We start from the raw sequence: 20,600 nt of genomic DNA, 5'->3' as shown, positions 1-20,600 counted from the left end.
TGCCTGACCCACTGGGTTCCTGCAGCACTTTGTGCTGTTACAGCCATGCAGTACAGTGTTGATCACTGCATCCACCCTGAAGCCTTCATCCGCGTCCAACGCCAATCAAACTCAGGCGACTCAAAAGGGAGATTAACTAACCCGTGTTGACATTAACTCCCCGTGCGCTGCTTATTTCACTCTCAATCGTGGCCGCTCTTTTCTTTCTCCCCTCCTTTTTCCAGCGGTTTGACTAAATAAAAAGCAATTAGATATGGCATTTTTCATTTTCAGCCCATTTGACAGGGCAGTAGAAGTCGGCGATAATGGTTCGTGACAGGCGAACCCTTAATTGAACTTGTCTTTTTTTTTCCCTTCCCGTGCGAGATGCAACTCACTCGACTAGTCTAACAAAGTGCTGCATTATTTCAAAGCGGGTACTAGCCGTGCAATCGAAAAGCAAGCCGTGTTATTCAGGGACACACACACACACACACACACACACACACACACACACAGAGAGAGAGAGAGAGAGAGAGAGAGAGAGAGAGAGAGAGAGAGAGAGAGAGAGATATGTGCAAAGAGAAAATATGATTTAACTTTGAGTTTAATCAGAAAGCGCGCTGAGTTCCCCAAAGCATAAACGCTGCTTCTCAACTTCCATGCTTCACAACAATCAACCCATTCACGCCTAAACCGTGCCTGTATGCGGCCGTTAATTCTGTTCTAAATATGCAAAATATTTAAATGAAGCAACGCATTTTTTAGATATGCTAAACAATTTCCATTGGTAATTGCAAATAATTATTTTGTTTACCGTCTTGTTAGGGGTTATTTAAGCAATCATTTAACAAATGAAAGGCAAGACGTTTTATTTAAACCAAATTAAGAGTGTTATTAATGTTAGTGTTATTAATTATTAATATATAAGAGTGTTTTAAAACTTTGCGGTTAAAGTTTCTAAAGTTGTCATCCGCTGGCATTAAATCCAAGGGTTCGCTGCCAGGGCAAGAATTTACTCTAATAATGTTTCATTGCATGGATCATGCCAGTCTACGGTAAGTATTTATTGACTGCAAAAGACGTTTTAATATTCATGGCTTAATATTAATCATGGTGGAAGGAAGAATTGGGCTGGGAGCGGAGGCAAACGTCTGGTGGTGCTGCGAACGGAAAGCTCGCTGCCTACCTCCCGTCCACCGCAGGTCAACACCTTCCTCCCACGGAAAAGGCGCCGGCCCGGCCAGCGGCCGAGCTGTCAATCAACCAAGCCGGCTGACAGGGAACGCATGCCATCGGCCAATCAGAGGCGCGGGCGCTCTCCGGGGCGCGTCACTTTCTCCCGCCGGAATGGTGATGAGCTGAGGCACGCGCCGTTGCACATCAATGGGCAGGCGGGCTGGCGGGCTGCTCGCCCGGGGCACCGCAGCTCCTTCCCGGTGCGACTGGTATCCTGCTGGCATTGCAAAAACTCTGCGCACGCACAGGCGATTCACTACGCTGTATAACAAAATATCGCGGCGTAAACTTATACAGCGGGTGGAAAGCACTGTAGAAATATGCATCTGTTGCAAAGATTTGATTTTTGACGTGGCAACGCATCTGAGTGCATAGCGTAAAAATCTGCACTGCGTGGATGGTGACTGAACATAGAACAGCATAGCTGCACAACAGGCCCTTCGGCCCAGAATGTCAAAGTCATAGTAAATTTATTATCTAAGTTCGTATATGTCACCCTATGCTACCTTGACATTCATCTTCTTGCATACATTTGCAGGAAAATAAAGAAACGTAATAGAACTTATGTAAATCTATATAAACAAGGAAAGACTGACAAACAACCGATGTGTAAAGATCTGTGCCGAAAACGATGTTGCATTAATCAAATTTTCCCCGTTTGTCATGATTCACGGCCCCAGCTTCCCTGCGTGCGCCTGTGTCTTTCTGACGCCAGTTTGGGATCTGTTTCCACTGCCCGTGGCAGCACGCTCCAAACACCTGGCACGTGCTGTGAACATCTCCTTTAAACGTCCCCCACTCGAATGAAATGCCTGTGCTCTACTGTTTGGTATTTCTACCCTGAAAAAAAAGAGATTCTGACCGTCCTACCTGCGCTTCTTATAATTTGATAAACTTCTGTCAGGTTTCTCCTCAGCCCACCGATGCTCGATACAATAACCGCGCCATAGCGATTAGCAGCGGTGCGGCGTTGTGGCTGGCGGTGGCGCGGCAGTGTAGTGCTAGGAGAACGTTTTACAGCCCCAGTGACCCGGGTTCGATTCCCGCCACTGTCTGTAAGGAGTTTGTACGTTCTCCCCTTCACCGCATGGGTTTCTTTTTCCTCCCACAGTCCAAGGCGCGCCGATTGGTAGGTTAATTGGCCATTGTAAATTATACCGCCATTATTTGTCAATCTTAAATTATCACAGCTCTATTTCCATCTTTAATATTTTTGTTTTTCCGTTTCAGGGTTCTTTTGAAGACCCTGACCTGGAGTTATACGCAGACTTCGGTTCTTTGCGGGAATAGGGCCCGTTCTCGGCGTTATCCGACATGCCAAGGGTTCGGCCTGAGAGCCCCGCTCGTACGGTATTTGGAAGCCTCAGATCTCGGGGCTCTGGAGGCGGGCGGATGGAGGGTCGGTGTCACGGCGGGAGACTCGTGTGTCGTGGGGGGGGGGCGGCGGAAAATCTTTCGCTGTGGGCCCGAAGACCCGAGATCTTTGCGATCTTCGGGCACAGAGCTCGTAAAAAGCGACGAAACAGACCCTAAACATGTTAAACCAGCGGGTTGTCGTTATGTCTCCCGCTCGCTATGAAAATGGGGGACACCTCCCTCTCCCTTATTAGGGAGCGAGAGAACCGGTGGTATGTCGTATTTCAGGTGAAACGCGAAGTCCTTGGGGCAACAGCAAGTCGGTGTCTTTGCTGTTGCCTTCTCACGCTTGTGCTCGGTGATGGAGCCGAGTTTTTTTTTGCCGGTGGGGGGAGAGGGATCGTTGTTTGCTGCCGCTTACGCGCGGGAGGGGGGAGCTAGGGGGACCTCGGGGTTCTCACGTTTAACTGTCGTTCATTCTTTGAGGCAATTCTCTGTTTTCGTGGATGTTTACGAAGAAGAGGCATTTCAGGATGTATATTGTATACATTTCTCTGACTTTAAATTGGACCTTTGAACCTTTGAGCCTTTGATTAGGCTAGGGTTACATCGGGGGTCGCGGCTCCAAGGGCCGTAGGTACTCGCGCTGTATTACAGCGCTAGTAACCGGTTTCAATCCCCGCTACTGTCTGGAAGGAGTTTGTACGTTCTCCCCGTGACGGTTTGGGTTTTCTCCGGGTGCTCCCTTTAGTAGATTTATTGCTCACTAGGATGTAACCGGGCGACAGGCCTGTTACTGTGCTGTTTCTCCAAATAAAATATTTTCGAAAAATAAGTGCTGGAGGAACTCGGCAGGTCCGGCTTCGTCTATGGAGGGAAATAAACAGCCGGCGTTTCGGGCTGAGACCATTCATCACGACAAAACAATTTTGTTCAAAATCTCTGTGTAGTTAAATTATTCCAATCAAGGCAATATCCAGGGGAACCTCTTCTACACACTCTTCAATATCCTTCCTGTATCGCGGGACCAGAAATGCATGCAATGCTCCAAGTGTCGACTAACCAAAATGCCATACAGCTAGTGTAGGTGTTCGTGTAACGCTTTACCGCGCCAGTGAATGGGGTTCAATCCCCGACGTTGTCTGCAAGGAGTTTGTACGTTCTCCCCCTGACCGCGTGAGTTTCCTCCGAGTGCTCCGGTTTCGTCTCACATTCCAAAGGCGGACGGGCTAGGGTTAGCGAGTTGTTGGCGTGCGATGTAGGTGCCGGAAGTGCGGCGACACTTGCGGGCTGCCCAGCTCAATCCTCGCTGATTTGAATTGACGCGAGTGATGCATTTCGCTGCGTGTTTCGATGTACATGTGACAAACAAAACTGAAACTCAGTCTGAAGATAATCTCAATATGTGGCGTTGAATTTTGCCACCCTAGAGGTGGTTATTCCGCCCATGCTAGCTCTTAGGAGCTCCTTAATTAGCCCCGCTATCCAGAGCGCAGTCAACCTCCTAGCCAAGCCCTTTTCTAGTAGTGAACTGGTTCCTTTGCAAAATCTCCCACTGGGTCCGTTCCCCTTCCTGTTTAGCCTCTGCTCATTAAAGAAGGCTTCTTCTTACCTCTCCAGGGGCATTTCCTAAATCTGACTAAAATATCTTGATATAGTTCATTATTGTCACCGTTACCAATATTTAGCGAAACATTTCGATAGATCTCTCTATACATAAGCGCAACGCGTTTGTGTCCAAGTTTAATGGTCATTCAACATGTATACAGCTAAACAAAACATCATTCCCCCCGGGGCCAAAGTGCAAATCACAGTCACACACAACATATAGAGCTGTGAGAGCACATACAGTCACTAAATAGTATTAGCACAAGTCCCTGGCTGGCATGGCCTAAGGACTGATGGCGTGTGGGATGTTGTGCCACGTTTCTTCAAACACAAAAAAGAAATGAAAATGCAGATATAAATAATTCAGTTATAGAGAAAGTCTATCTGAAAGTGCAACCACCATGATGGAGAGATAGATCGGGAGAACAAAAGTTCATCTTTAGGGCATGAGAGGTCTTTCCCTAGAGAGCAGAATAGAAACCTGTCTCACCCACATAGCCCCCATTTTCTTTCATCTGTGTGACCATTTACGACTTTTTTAAACACTCCTAATGTATCTGTGTCTATCACGCACCCACCGTTCTCTGTGTGTAAAAAAAAATTACCTCGGACACCTCCCCCAACCCCACCCCCAATATACTTCCTTCTAATCAACTTAAAATGATGTCCTCTTATGTTCTCTCATTTTCGGCCCTGGAAAAAAAAGGACTGGCTGTCCAATCTATCATTTTATCATCGTGTACACCTCTATCAAGACGCCTCTCATACTCCTTCGCTCCAAAATGAAAAACCCTATCTCCTTCAATCTTTCCTCTTAAAACATACTCTCTGATCCAGGCGGCATCGTGGTAAAATGTCTTCGCACCCTCTCTAAAGCTTCCACATCCTTCCTGCAACATGCAAACATAGCTGAACAGAGCGCAGACAGAGCCCGTGGAGGGGACGCTGGTCTCAGAGCTGAGATACGTCGACAACTCTCTGTGGCCTCTTGCAGTCACGTACAGGACAACTGCCGTACCAAGCCGCGATAATCGGGAATTCTTTACACTCATCGGGGGAAACAGCAGGGGTGACTGCGATTGCTTTAAATCAGCCCCATTTCTGGGCTGTATCACAACCGCAAGACCTGAGGAATTCCAAGTTTCGCATCGGCCTATGTTATAGCCCTAGGCATAGAATGAAGATATACCGACGTGATTCCAAAGAAGGGCAAGTCTTTTTTAAGAACCTGTCCCCGGTGAGGCGAAATCTTTGGTTTGGTTGGACAATGGCTTCGCTCCCGACTCTATATCTTCGCCGCTTCCCCGACAAACAGCGGATTATCTCGGGTTTGCGCCCTGGCATCGCGCTCGGTGGCTGCCCATTGTCTGCGGTCCATTGCAATCTCCGCTTGACTGGCCGCAGGCTGCCTGATGTTTATTGAGTTCTCGAGGACGGGCAACAAGGCGACCACAATAGAAGCAACTAACATTCCCGTCACGTCCCCGCCAACTGACAGAAAGTAACTCGCCCGAAGATCGGAGCTCCAAATCTCCCCGTAACTTTTAATTCGCTCTTTGTGTTGTTTTTTTTCGCGGTGCGGGTTCGCTTATATAAAGTTTAGTGACAACACAAGCGACTGAAAGTGGTCACCGAGTCAGGCAGCACCTGGGGGGGGGGGGGGAATGATCGTGAGTCCCAGAGCAATGTAGCACTGGTACAGGCCATTCGGCCCAACAAGTCCCTGTCGACCGCGGTGCACACCTGGCTAGTCCCAATCATATCCGATCTCCCGAATCCCTCCAGGGCGCGCCCCTCCATATCCCTATCCAAATGCATCTTAAATTAATCTACTATACCCGCCTCGACCACTTCCTCTGGCAATTCATTCCATATCCTCAACACCCTCCGTGTGAAAAAAATACCCCTCAGTCCTGAAGAAGGGTCCCGGCCCAAAACGTCGAATGTTCGTTCATTTCCAAAGAACATAGAACATAGAACAATACAGTATAGGAACAGCCCCTTTGGCCTACAATGTTGCGCCGAACCAGCTAAAAAGTAAATTTAAAAAAAACAAAAGCGATTCCCTCCTACCTACACAATGTCCTCTATCTTTCTCGCATTCACGTGCCTTTCTAAGCTTCGCTTAACAGCTTCTAATGTGTTTGCCTCTTACACCATACCAGGCAGCATATTCCAGACATCCATCTCTGTCTGAGTAAAAATCCTACCCCTCACATCCCCTATGAACCTACCCCTATCACTTTCAATGTGGGGCCCTCCGGTATTACACATTTCTACCCTGGGAAAAAGATACTCCTCATGTTCTCTCTCTCTCTGTCTCTCATAATCTTGTAAACCTCCATCAGATCTCCCCTTGGCCTCTGCCGCTCCAGAGAAAACAGCCCAAGTTTGTCCAGCCTTTCATAATAACCTTCCAAACCAGGCAGCATCCTGGTAAACCTCTTCTGCACCCTCTCTAAAGCTTCAACATCCCTTCCTATAGTAGGGCGACCAGATCTGTACGCAGTACTCCAGATGTGACCTAAGAAGAAGAAGAAAGCCCTTAATTCCGAGTGGAGTCATCGGGCCGCCGTCATAGATGTGACCTAACCACCGTCTCGAGAACTCAGTGTTGCCTGACCTGCTGAGTTCCTCCAGCATTTTATTTCTGTCTATTTTGAATCTTTTCCCTTTTACCCTAAACCTATACTCCCTAATTTTGGACTCCTCTACCTGGAGAGAGGACTGTTACCATTCACCTTATCTAAGCCTCTCATAATATCAAACATTTCTATAAGGTCGCCGTTCTTCCTCCCTTATTGGAAGGAATAAAGCCCTAGCCTGGACAAGCTCTTCCTATAACTCGGGACCTCTAGTCTTGGCAAATTCCTCGTTAATGTTTTCTTCTATTTCCATTTTAGCCACGTCCGTGCTATAGCGTGGTGACCAAAACATCATGACTGGTCTCAATCCGAAATGCCAACTAATCCTTGCCCAGCTCTCCCCCGAACCCCCCCCCCCCATCCCCAACATTCATGGCGTGTGACCCGTTCCTCCAGCGTCTTGGATATTGAAATTAATGTTATAACCTTGAGGTGATGGGAGTCTGCAAGGCGGCACCGTGATGAAGGGCCTCCGTTAGAAACATCCACACTTTATTCCCTTCCATAGATGCTGCCTGACCTGATTTCCTCCATCACTTTGTGTCTGTTCCTCTTGATTTCCAGCATTTGCAGAATCTCTTGTGCTTTCCGTATACTGTCCCATGTGGCTGCATTTGTAAAATTGCTGGGGATTCCATGGGCGCATCTCAATTTTCTGGGCAAAACTTTGCTTGAGCGCCCCCACTCCGGTGTCTGAAACGATGCAAGCGTGAAGAAGACATGGCAGCAGCTCCGCTTCGTTAGGAATTTGAGGAGATTTGGTGTGAAGGTAAGGAGCGTTAGATAGCTCCGGCTCTGTACTTGCTGGAGTTTAGAAGCATGAGGGCGGATCTCATTCAAACCTAGGAAATTTGAAGGCCAAGAGAGAGTGGATGTGTAGTGGGGGAGTCTGGGACCAGAGGACACAACCCCCGAATAGAGGGAAGTCGATTTAAAATAGGGGATCCCGACCTTTATTATGCCATAGACCAGTTACCCTTAAGCAAGGGGTCCGTGAACCCCAGGTTTAGAACATGCAGTACATCAGGAGGAATTTCTTTAGCCAGAGGGTGGTGAATCTGTGGAATTCATTGCCACGGACAGCTGGGGAGGCCAAGTCATTTGGTATATTGAAAGAGGAGGTAATAGGTTCTTGATTCGTGAAGGTGCCAAGGGTTACGGGGAGAAGACAGGAGAATGGAGTTGAGAGGGATCATAAATCAGCCATGATGGAATAGTGGCTCAGACTCGGTAGGCTGAGTGGCCTAATTCTTACGGTCTTATAGACTCCTGCAAGACGGACGGCGAAGAGCAATCCAATGCACGGGGAAGCAAGAAGCTACGGACGCAGCTGGTACCTCAAGACTTCCTGCCAGCGAGGTCTTCAAGAGGCGGTGCCCCCTCATCTGTTACCTAAGGCCGTTCGCCACCCTGGACATACCATCTTCTCGTTGCTACCATCGGGGAGCAGCTGCAGGAACCGGAAGACCATCATTCACGGTTCAGGAACGGCTCCTTCCTCACCATCCTCCCCCCACCCCGCCCCCGTCATCAGGCTTTTGAACGGTCCATGGACACGTGAGCACCACCCCATTATTCCTTTTTGCATTATTTATTTCTTATGTCATTTATAGTAATTTTATGTCCTTAGGCCGGTTTTGGACGAATTTCAGCTCCTATAAGACAGTGATAATAAACCTGAATCGGATTCTAACTCTCCGTGCGGAGATAATGCCCCGTCACAGGCACCGTCTTACCCAAGCAGATGCCGAAAGCAGGTTGTCCATCCCCTTTCAACCCCCTCTCGCGCCACAAGAGAAGCAACAGCCCCCAGGTGCTATCTGAAATAAAATCTGACGCCGTACCTGAAACTCTTTGTGAGATCTTGCTGTGCACAAATCGGCTTCTACTTTCCTGTGTGGCGATGCATTTCTAATGAATGATTGCATGTCTTTGCAAACAATTATTAGTCCTCTCCATAGATGCTGCCTGACCTGCTGAGTTCTCCCAGCATTTTGTGTGTGTTGCTCTGGACTTCCAGCATCTGCAAAATCTCTTGTGTACATGGATCACTTCACGAAGTATTTAATTACCTGTCAATCACTCCAGAATATCTCGGGGTTGAACAACAGGGTGGAATTTAATTGGGATAACTTGCATATTGGGAAGGGAAATCAGGGTAGGGCTCTCAAAGAGAATGGTCGGGCCTGGTGATTGATATGGAACAGAGGGACCAAGGCGTACATGTACACCGTTCTCTTTAAGTGATATCACAGGTAGACAAAGTGGTGAGGGAAGTTTTCAGTATGCTGGTCTTCATCCGTCAGGGCACTGAGTATAGAAGTTGGAATTTTCTGTTTCAGTTGCACAGGAGGTTGGTGAGGTCTCATTTGGAGTACTGTATTGCGTTCTGTTCAGTATTGGCCACCCTGTCGTAGGAGAGGGTGCGACAACGCTGGAATGAAGTGGAGATTTACGAGGATGCCGATGGTGCTTGAGGAAGTGAGATTTGGAAAGAGGCTGAGTAAATTGGGACTTTATTGATTAGATTGTAGGAGAATGAGGCTGAATGATGTGTATAAATTCATTAGAGGTATCGATAGGGTCACTGCACACGGTCTGGATTGGGGAATCGAGAACCAGAGGACATAGGTTTAAGCATTTTGTGCGTGTTTCTCTGTATTTCTAGAATCTATAGGATCTCCTGTATCTATAAATGAAAGATTATGCTGTTTGTTAAAGTTGGGTAGCACCCATTTGACGCCTCCATTGAGCTCAACATTTTCCTGATGCAATGCGCATTTTTACAACACTCGGGTGCCCAGCAAGCAGCGAGAACGGGCGGTTGGTAACCCCATCGATGGAGACCAGTCTGCCTCTCATTAGGAAAGCCAGCTCCATTTGCGTCACTAACCTCATAAACCCTGATTACTGTGATGCCCACAAATCCATTAGAATGTGCTCAGTGACTGAATCTTCACAACACTCTCTGACAGGAATCCCAAAGACTTTCACCAAACCTCGATAACCTAGCACCCATTCTGATACTCCCGGTCCCGGTGTATGAGAGGTCCATTCCAGAGCATTAGAACAGCAGGGTAGGGGCTGAACTTCAGCCTCGGGCTTTTGCATCTTCTGCCCGACGGGAGAGGCCAAGATGACCAAATAAATGAAGTTCAGGCGCAAGATCACAACGAAGCAGATTATAAGGCCAAGAGCCCATCTTGTCATACAAGAGGTCTTTTCAAGAGTTTGATAACAACGAGAGAATATGCCCTTGAGCTTGGTGGTATGTGCTTTTAGGCTTTTGTATCTTGTGCCTGATGGAAATGGGGGAAAGAGAAAATATCCGGAATGAAAGGGGGCTTTCCCCACGCGGCAGGAACATAGACCAGTTCAGCAAAGCCCGGGCCTTTCGGACCGAGATTGTCCGCGAATCTTTTAACCTACTCCAAGATCAATCTAACGCTTCCTTCCTATGTAGCCCTCTCAATTTTTCTATCATCCATGTGCCAATCTAAGGGTCTCTTAAATGTCCCTAATGTATCTGCCTCTACCGCCACCCCTGGCAGATCGTTCCACCCACTCTCCATGTAAAAAAAACACACCACTAGAACAGAGGAGAATTCAGCACAGTATATGGTCTCGGCCACTAGAAATCATCTTCCTCGTACCCACACCGTGGACCCTACGACAATATTGCAAGCTTTATAAATTCTATCCGCTCAGAACTCCAAGCATGATATGATGCGTATTGGAATCAGAAAAGTTAAAATCATTGGATTCAACATTTATTTCCGCAAAAAAAGTTTTATTATGAAACTAGTATGTAGAAAAAGTCATACATAAGACGTTCTGTCAGTTTCCAACAAGGCCATTATATATATAATATATAGGACGACAGTCAGGTATCAATAAGATTGAAATAGTACAAAGAAAATTTACAAGGATGCTGCCATGACTTGAGGACCTGAGTTATAGGGAAAGATTGAACAGGTTAGGACTTTACTCCCTGGAGAATGAGGGGAGATTCGATAGAGGTATATATCAGTATGAATGGTGTCGATACGGTAAATGCAAATAGGCATTTCCCATTGAGACTTGAACTAGAGGTCATGGGTTAAGGGTGAGAGGTGAAATGTTTAAGGAGAAACTTCTTCACTCAGAGGGTGGTGAGAGTGTGGAACAAGATGCCAGCGGAAGTTCGATTTCAACGTTTAAGTGACGTTTGGATAAGCCCATGGACGAAGGAGGGCAGTGATCCCGGTGCTGGTCGATGAGAACTCGGCGAGTCGAAGGGTCTGTCTCCGCGCTGTAGTGCTCTATAACTTTAATATAAAAGGGGCAAGAACTGGACATTTGGAAGGAACTGTCAGCTTTGTTAGGCAGTGACATTGCCGAGTTCCACAGCAGTATAGAAATTCGACATAAGACACACGCCGGCTTTACAGCACCCGAATCGGTGACTTAGCACATCAGAGCCAGGCGGTTAAAAGTCAAAGGATGTACCGGCAGAGGTGCAGTCATCACACTTTTCTTTATATATCGCCATTTTCACATTAAAAACATTTAACTTTTGTACAAAACTCTATAAATCCGTTTCTCTTATATACAAAAATAGCTTAATATAATTCAGGACTGATTAGCATAGATACAAATAGATTTTTTTTCCTTTAAACAAAAACCAACAAAGGCTGGAAGCATTCTATATTGAAAATAGTATAAAAGTATCATTTAAAAACAGCTCTTTGTTTGGGTAAAGCGTATTGCGTTTTCTTTAGAAATAGAACGAACACAATACTATTCTTGTGTTAGAAAAGTGATCGGAAAGCTCTTTGCTTAGAAATTTGGTACAAAGAGACCGTCCATAACGGGCAGGTAAAGCTTAAGAATCGTGTGTAGACATCTCCACTCTTGAGTTTGTGACCCGTCGGGGTTGCAGGGTGAGATTTCCCCTTGGGCCAACATGTCAATGTGCACGGTTGCTTTCGCGGGTCGCTTGATGGTCTTCAGGCTATCTGCCGAAGCGACGTGCAAAAGCAATCAGTAGGTGTTGTCCCGTTGCTTCCAGAGTTTGTGTGCCGGGACACTTTCTCCGGGCAGACCTGGATAAAATACGAGAAGAAAACAATGAGTACAAGTCTTCACACATTGTCTAAACGAGTACAATTGATCCATGGACCCGAATTCCACTCAACTCCCCCGGCAGATTGTCTGTTGCTCCAGATTCCATCCCAATGCAATGAGCTCTTAAAGAACTCCCCCGGCGCAAAGTTTCTGAGAAACAGCCTGCTATCTCGGTCTGTCCAGCTCGGTCTCTCCGAGATGTCTTATGTTTGAATGTCACTGATTCGCATCTCTCGTGAACAACCCAAAACACCCTCCCCGACATACAAACACACACACACACACACACACACACACACACTTTCTCTCTGCCTACCTCTCTCACACACATCGAGCTCCCAGACTAATTGGCAGGCGCAGATCACAGGAGTCGAATTGGTCTTGCAGTAGAATTCCGCCTCTGCTTAGATTGGACTGGCGTTAGGGAGCGGCGGTTCCCAGCAATGTGTTCATGCCATGGAGCCCTACTATCAACCGAGGGGTCCGTGGGCCCAGGTTGGGAACCCCTGTTTGAGAGAGTGCCTTAGCACACGCATCTGAGGACGAAATTCTGTTCCCAGAAACAGCACTGACCGCCACCACCCCCCTCCCCCGCCACCCGGACGAACTCAGCAGGTCGAGCAGCATCTGCGAAGGGAAAAGGAATTGCCGTTGCGACTGGAAACCCCGCATCAGGACCCGAAGCGTCGACAAGCTTCCCCTCCATCGATGCTGCCTGACCTGTGAGTTCCCTCCAGCAGTTTGCGCGTTGCTGCAGATTCCAGCATTTGCCGTCTCTCTTGTGTCTCCTTCTATTGGACGAGATGCTTAAAGGGTAGGGGAACCTTCAGTTTGGATCGCTCGCCCCCAAATTGAAATTCGTCCCGTCAGGCGTTAACCAGCCTACCTGCTGCGCAGAGATGGGAAGGAGAGGGTCCCTCAGAACCAGGTGGTAAAGTCCAGCAGCTCTTGCTCCTCGGCACTGAGGGGGTCGCAGGAGGCGTCGTCGGAGGAGCAGGAAGACACAGGCGACCCGGCCATGGAGTTCATCTCGGCCGAGAGGCCGGGCGACAGGAGTCCGGACTGGAAGGCGGCGCTCACGGCGTCGTGCTCATCTAGAAGCTGCTGGAGGGCCCTAATGTACTCCACGGCGGAGCGCAGCGTCTCCACTTTGCTCATCTTCTTGTTGGCGCCGCCGTTCGGGACGTGCTCCCGCAGGGTGGCGAATCCCAGGTTTACCAGCTTCACCCGGTTCCTCTCGCGCTCGTTGCGCCGGGCCACGGCGGCCGGCTGTTGCGGCGGCAGGCTGTAGCCGAACCGGCTGAAGCTGAGGCGCCTCTTGCAGCGCAGCAGCTCGGGGGAACACGGGCGCTGCCTCTTCGCCTGGGTCCTGAGCCTGGCGGAGGCGGGGGGCCGGTGGTGCCCGCCTTCGGGGCTCCCCTCCTGCTCACCCGGCGCAGCAGCGGCGTAAAGGCAGGCGGACTCCACACACGGCTGCTGCTGTTCAACGTTCCTGACGCTGCTGCCCATGTTGGGCATCAGGTTTGGCAGTAGGAGCCGGAGAGGAGGGGAAGGCAGGCTGCGATGCCCGTAGACTTAGTAAAAGCGCGCAAACTCCGCCGGCGTTGCGCCCTACTCGTGGCGTTCGCGTGCTGCACTGTGCGTTCTTTTGCACTTCACTCCAGCCGCCTTTTATATATATTTTCTGTTTATTGAGGGATTTTTTTTAGCAACTCCCCCCTTTTCTTGGGCACGCTTCTGCCTTGCTGGAGCGCGAATGAAACAGCCGGTGCCCTGGCGCAGCGTTTTGAAACAGCAGGCTTGCGCCGGCGCTCCGCCCACTCAGCAACCCCTCCCTCTGCCGGGTGTCCCGGGCGTGCGCCGGGCGCGTGCCACCCGGCCCCCTAAATAAACACAGAGTCCGCCGGCCCCCTTCCTTCCAAAACAAGCCTCCACCCCCAAAAAATCTCAATAAACTCCAAAAAAGGAGGCTGCAACCACCGTCTCCCCCCCCCCATCCCATGTCTTTTGGAAGCCTTAAAGCAAATTTCATAAAAACGTATCTGAATTGTTTAAAACCGGGCTGCGTTGTTTGACTCTTGGGCTCCTAGTACTGGAGAATGCAGCGAGAATGCGTTCTGTACAAGGATTTCAACAGAGGGACGTCGTTTTTGATGTGGTTTTACCTAGGAATGGAAGCAGCTATGCTGATCGGGTCGCTAAATGATTGTGGAACAGAACGCGATGTTTAGTGTAGCGCTTGTGTTAAATGAAATGTCCATTATTCCATGCGGAGTCTCCCTGATTAAGAGCGGACTTTGTGTTGTCTGCCTATTGTAATAAAAGCGGCGACTCGTGCAAAAGTATCAAACTCCAGAGGGCACTCAGCGGGCCGAGCAGCTTCTGTGCAGGGAGCAGGGCCGGCGGCGGCACCTCGGGCCGGGACCCTCCAGCCGGACTCCGGATATCAATTTAAAATGTTCCTTCCCGTGTTGTTTTAACTAATTCATCCATGTATGGGGGGAGGGAGAGGTGGGGGGATAAGGAGGGAGAGAGAGAGAGAGAGGCTGTGAGGGGAGAAAAGGAGGGGTAGAAAAGAAGGAGAGTATAGAAGGATGGAGGGGAGAAGGAGGGAGGGAAGGAGTGGCGGAGGAAATTGAAGGGGAAGGGTAATGTGAAGGGAGGGCGAGGGAGTGAATGGGGGAGAGGGAGACTGGGAGGGAGAGAGGGGGAGAAGGAGGGAAGGAGTGGGAAGAGAGGGGGAGAGGGAAAGAGAAGGGAAGGGGGAGGGAGAAAATGCTACCACTAATTAAAAGATCTCGAAATGTTCCTCCCTTTTGCCCGATTTGTCACAGTGACCCTGTGCGCTGCCGGCTGGCAGCAGACACGTGCACCGCCTTGCAAGAAAATTAAAGGTCTTTCACGCTTAAAATAAAACAGCCCAGCTGATCATTGGTACAACTGAGAGAGAGTGAAAAAAACGGTGAATTGCAGCCCCCCGACTCTCTCGCTGTTGACTGTGTACCTCTGACATCCGAGCTGCCGCTCAGTCTCGCTCGGCGACAGTTTTGAAAGAGGCGAGCATTCTATTCAAATCCCACAATCGTTGGCCTTTTATTTTAAAGAAACGAATCTTCCATGGTTTGTCAAGCCATTTCTGACGCCCAATTAGAGCTTTGTGAAGTTTTCTCCGAAGTGGCGAGAAAGGGTTTGGAATATTAAGGCCTGCAGTCGGCCTGATAGTTGATATGACAATGGGGAGCCGAGGTTTGTTTAGAGAGCTACAAACACACTTCTGTTGTCGAAATAAATTTCATTTCCATCAAATAGATCCGTGAACAATGAAGCCAGTGATAAGTAAAGTTCTTTTTATATAAATTGAAAGCTTTGAAAGATTAGCTGACGAAGTTTGAAGCGAGGCCTGCCATTCACTATAGAGATAATTCATTAGAGTTAGCACTGCATATTGTATCGCCCTTAATAATATTACTTTAATCCCAGTAGACACACTGCGCCTGGTTATGTCAAGCGCGCTAACCACTGGTTGCCTATGGTAGCGGACGATGGTCAAGTCGAGTGGATTGACGTGCAGAGGTACTATGAGGTGCAGGTACTGTGATAAACTTGCTACAACATCATCACAGGCATACCGGTGCAGACAACGCACACAGCACTGCTTACAAAGAAACTGGAGCTGCTGTGTTATCACGGACTTGGCGTGAAGTTTGTTGCTTTGTGGCAGCAGTGCAGGGCAAGAATATAAAACTACGATAACGTTAAATTACAGCGTGCAAAAAAAAACCTGAATTGTAAAGTCAGTCAGCTCGATTATGGGTACTGTGTCCGTAGTATCCAGGACATCTTCAAGGAAAGAAGCCTCAGGAAGGCAACAGCCATTATTAGTGACCCTCTCTTCTCATTGCTACCACCGGGAAGGTGGTACAGAAGCCCGAAGACACACACTCAGCGATTCAGGAACAGCTTCTTCCCCTCTGCCATCAGATTTCTGAATGGACAATGAACCCATAAACACTACTTCACTACCTTTTTATTTCTATTTTTGCACAACTTACTTAATATAAACGTGACTGTAATTCACGGTTTTCTCCATTATTATCATGTATTGCATTGTACTGCCGCCGTAAAGACAACAAATCTCACAACATCTGCCAGTGATATTAAACCTGATTCTTTTTCTGAAAAAGAGTAACGAGCTAGTATTCCTGGCCATTCGGAAACCTGATGGCAGAGGGAAAAAAGCTGTCCTTAACACTTTGAGTATGAATCTTCGGACTCCTTCAAAGTTCAAAGTAAATTTATTACCAAAATACATATGCTGTACGTCACCATATACTACCCTGAACCATTTTCTTGCGGGCATTCACAGCAGAACAAAGAAGTACAATGCAATCAATGAAAAACTACACAAAGACTGAGAAACAGCCAAATGAAGACAAACAGAGCAAATAGAGAGTAAATAATATTGAGAACAGGAGTTACAGAGTCTTTCAAAAAGAGTCTGTGGGTTGTGGAATCAGTTCAGTGTTGAGGTGAGTGAAGTTATCCTCACTGGTTCAGGAACCTGATGGTTGTGCCTCTTACCTGATTGTATTAACGAGAAGAGAGTATGTCCTGGACGATGGGGGTGCTCAATGGTGAATGCTATCTCCCTGAAGCATTGCTATATGTAAGGCTACACATGAAGATAAAAACATACAGAGACTACACAGACACGACGGGTCACAAGTCCATGCTGGTACAAGAGGTGATCCGCTGCTGGGGTAGGTTTAAGATGCTGCAGATCACTTCAAAATGTAGTGGACGAAGAGAAATTACTGTTCCTGAACTTCGTGGTGTGGGTTTCGGGCTTCAGTACCTCCTGCCCGATCGCAGCAGCAGGAACGGTGCTGGGGATCGAAACGATAGATGCTGCAATCTGGAGACAGCACCTCCACCTGGTCCGTGCTCTCTTCTCGCTGCTGCCATCAGAAAAGAAGTACAGGAGCTTCTGAACCCTCACCACCAGGTTCATGAACAATTATTACCCTTCAACCATCAGGCTCCTGAACCAGCGTGGACACTTCACTCACAACTCTGAATTGATACCACAAACTATGGACTCACTTTCAAGGACTCCATGTTTTCAATATTTCTTGCATATTTATTCATTTTTTTCCCCAGCTCAAGCTAGTAAAGCCTGAGGTACGAGCAGAGCCAAGCACACACATTTCTCAATTTCTGGGAACTTTTGGACTATTCTAGTGGTGTTTAGTATTGTGCCTTTCTGGACATTTACATAAATATTGTAGGCCAAATTGTTTAATGCTATTGTGTAGTGACTTCAGGATGACACCAGTTGTAGATATTACTATTGGGACAATGTATAAATGTTCATGTTCCATAGTCTTTCAGTTTCCTCTTTTAATTCATCATATTCCTGGTGTCTTTCACTTGATTCCTGTATGTTATGTGTGTTTGGAATGGCTTTATCTATTAAGTAAGTTGTTCTTGCTTGTTTATCCTGCATTATTATATCCAGACGGTGTCATAAGCGGGGTGGCTGGGAACGGACCCAAGTGCAAGACACAGACACTGAAGTACTAGGGACAGGACTAGGATACAGGGTGAGGGCTAGTACATGGACATGAAAACCAGAAACCCGGAACAGGACTGGATAAGAGAGCCCGGGTTTGGACTCCGAGCCAGGGACTGGACAAGGACTGAGAATCTGGGTCTTGCCTCTGGCTCGGACCCCAGAACTAGGCAAGGATGGGACTAGGCTGGCAGGCAGGACGAGGTTGGAGTCTTCAGGCTTGAGGCCAGGCTTGGCTAGAGACTTGAGGCGAGGCTAGAGACTTGGGGTCTTGAAGCTCCTCCTGGGCAGAGCATGGTACTCCTGGGCAGGGCATAGTACTCCACCCGATGGAGGCAAGGGACAGAACCAACCACAGGGTAACGGCAATACAGCCTGGCTTACCCGACGGAGGCAAAGGACAGGAAGGGAGCTAGGTACAGGGTGGCTCCGGGTCAAGACTACAGGCGAGATGAGGCGAGAGTTACCAGCAAGACAAGGCAAGGCTTCAGGCGAGGAAACAGAAGGCAGGGGAAGGAATACGAGGAGTAAGGACAAGAACAATCCAGCCCCAACGAGAATCAGCTGCCTCAATTAGTGCTCAACAGGAACAGAAACAAGGTAGACAGGAAAACCTGGAGCAAGGGTCGATGAACTGGACCATGAACCAGAATGCGGACTTCACGGACCGGACCATGACAGACGGTTATTATGGATTGCTCTATCTGTAATAATGGATCAGTCGTCATATAATTTGTGGGACTCAAATTACTATTATTATTACCATTATTTATTTTTGTATTTGCACAGCTTGTTGTCATTTGCACATTGTTCGTTTGTCCTTGTGTGCCGGTTTTCATTGCTTCTATTGCATTTCTTTGAACTTACAAGTTCAAAGAATGCCTGCAAGAAAATGAATCTCAGGGTTGTATATGATGACAGGAGAGGGAGGAGAGAGGGAGAGGGAGAGAATGTGGATGGTCGTATGAGCAGCTGGTACATATCACAATTCCTGGTTATGTGACCACTGATGCCAGGCAGACAATCTCTGAAGAGTATTGGCAATGGCTGGGGTCACCTGTCTTGTAAAGACACTGCCCAGAAGAAGGCAATGGCAAACCATTTCTGTGGAAAAATTTGCCTAGAACAGTTATGGCCATGGAAAGACCATGATCACTCACGCCATTCGACACCGCACATATTGCTGATGATGAGTATATGGTATGGTGAGGGGAACTGGGTCGTTTTGATTACTGTGTGAGGAGGTTGCAACTACATTTGGAGCTGGCACTGTGTGTGGTGGTAGGTAACATGCCATAAGATGCCATTTTGTATGGAGTATGTGTGGTGCAAGCATTGTACATAGAGGTTGTACTGTGTTTACATAGCAAAGACTCCAGCAAATTTCTGCAAATGTATTGAGAGCATTCTGACTGGCTGTGTCTCCATCTGTCATGGAGTCTGTGGAGGGTTGCAGACTCAGGGAACTCTGTCAGGTACAGCACTCCCGAACATTCAGAACAACTTCAGAAGGTAATACGTCAAGGAAGTGTCATCCATCGTGAAGGACCATCCCCATCCAGGCCATGCCCTCTTCACATTACTACCATCTTGGAGGAGGTACAGGAGCTTGACTCATACTCAGTGTTTTAGGAACAGCATCTTCCCCTCTGCCACCAGATTTCTGAATGAACATTGAACCCATGGACACTACCTCACTATTCCACTTTTGCATTAAAAAAAATTATTTAAATGTATAACTTGCGGTACATTTTTACTTATTGTACTGTATACTGCTGTACTGAGTGCTACTGGTACCATGTAACCCAGTACTACCTGTCATATGGTCGGGTGGTCGACGACTAAACTGGCTCCCCTGCCAGGCTTGCCTGGTGAGGAGGGTGGCTAGACACCCTACAGGATGAAAAACAAGACCTGTCAAAGGGCAGATGAACCCTCTCGTAGGGTCAACGGCCATCTAGCAAACACGTGCCGTGAAGCGTGGAAAGGGCATCCCTTGCATCGAAGCTTGGTCTGGCCATTCACTGCATCAGAACTTCCCCCAGCCGTCGTGGACCCCACCATGCCGCTGGATCCGGGAGGGAATGTCGAGAGGGTGGGTCTGGACCTGTGCAACCCCCTACTCACCTAAAATCCACTCACGCGCACACGCTGTTCCTTTCTGAGGAGTGGGGTACCACCCCACCAACTGACTGAAAGGAACCATCATCATCCTATGGGATGGATAGCTAGAGAGAGAGATGCTGCCACAAAACAACAAATTTCACAACATGGGTCAATGATAGTAAAAATTCAGATTCTGATTTTAATGCTGTGTAGGGAGGCTATGTTTTGTTCAAGGAGCTGACCGTGTGCTGTGCCTGGAGATCACAAAGCATGCATGGAATTAAAATAGTGTGAGGAGGGAGTCTTGTGCGTGAGGAGGGAGTTTTGTGTATGAGGAGGGAGTTTTGTGTGTGAGGAGGGAGTCTTGTGTGTGAGGGGTTAGTGCTGTGCATAGAACTTATACTGTGCATAATGGTCTAGTATTGTACATGGAAGTTTCACCGTGTGTTGTTAAAGGGACTTGCACGATACGTAAGACCCATGCACAACACTATATAATTTACATTGTGCATAATGGTCAATAATGGAGCACAGAAGTTGGAGGTTTAATATCAGGGGCAAATGATTTAAAAGGGATATTCTCCACACAAAGAATGGCTGGTATTTGGAATAAACTGCCAGAAATAGAGGTTGAGATGGGCACATACCAATATTTAAAAACCATCTGAATAAGTACATGAATAGTAGGGGTATAGAGGGTTAGGGAACAAGTGTGGGCAGATGGGACTAGCTTGCTGGGCAACAGAGCTGACATGGGCTAGGTGGGCTGAAGGGCTTGTTTCCATGTTATGTGATTTTCTATCTCAATGTGACAATAACAAATCAATTTCCTAATTTATTTTCTGTGAGTTTGACACGCTGTATGAATACAGAGCACTCTAGTGGTGTTTAGTGACAGTACAGAGACACCATAATGGCTTTTAAGAGGAATTTATAAGCATGGACAGACAGTAAATGGAGGGATATGGACCATGTGCAGGCAGATGGGA

The 20,600-nt window shown here is 47.8% G+C and overlaps 1 protein-coding gene across 1 annotated transcript; it reads right to left on the bottom strand.

Moving 5' to 3' along the window:
- Nucleotides 1–12,851: 12,851 nt before the first annotated feature.
- On the bottom strand, nucleotides 12,852–13,442 carry ascl1a (achaete-scute family bHLH transcription factor 1a). The gene has a single exon (XM_063059514.1). It carries the CDS (start codon nucleotides 13,440–13,442, stop codon nucleotides 12,852–12,854), a length of 591 nt encoding a protein of 196 aa, XP_062915584.1.
- Nucleotides 13,443–20,600: the final 7,158 nt, after the last annotated feature.

The sequence above is a fragment of the Mobula hypostoma genome, chromosome 9 (assembly GCF_963921235.1).
Source record: "Mobula hypostoma chromosome 9, sMobHyp1.1, whole genome shotgun sequence".
NCBI lineage: Eukaryota > Metazoa > Chordata > Chondrichthyes > Myliobatiformes > Myliobatidae > Mobula > Mobula hypostoma.
Note: the sequence above shows the minus strand (reverse complement) of the source record. Positions and strands in the feature narration are given on the sequence as shown.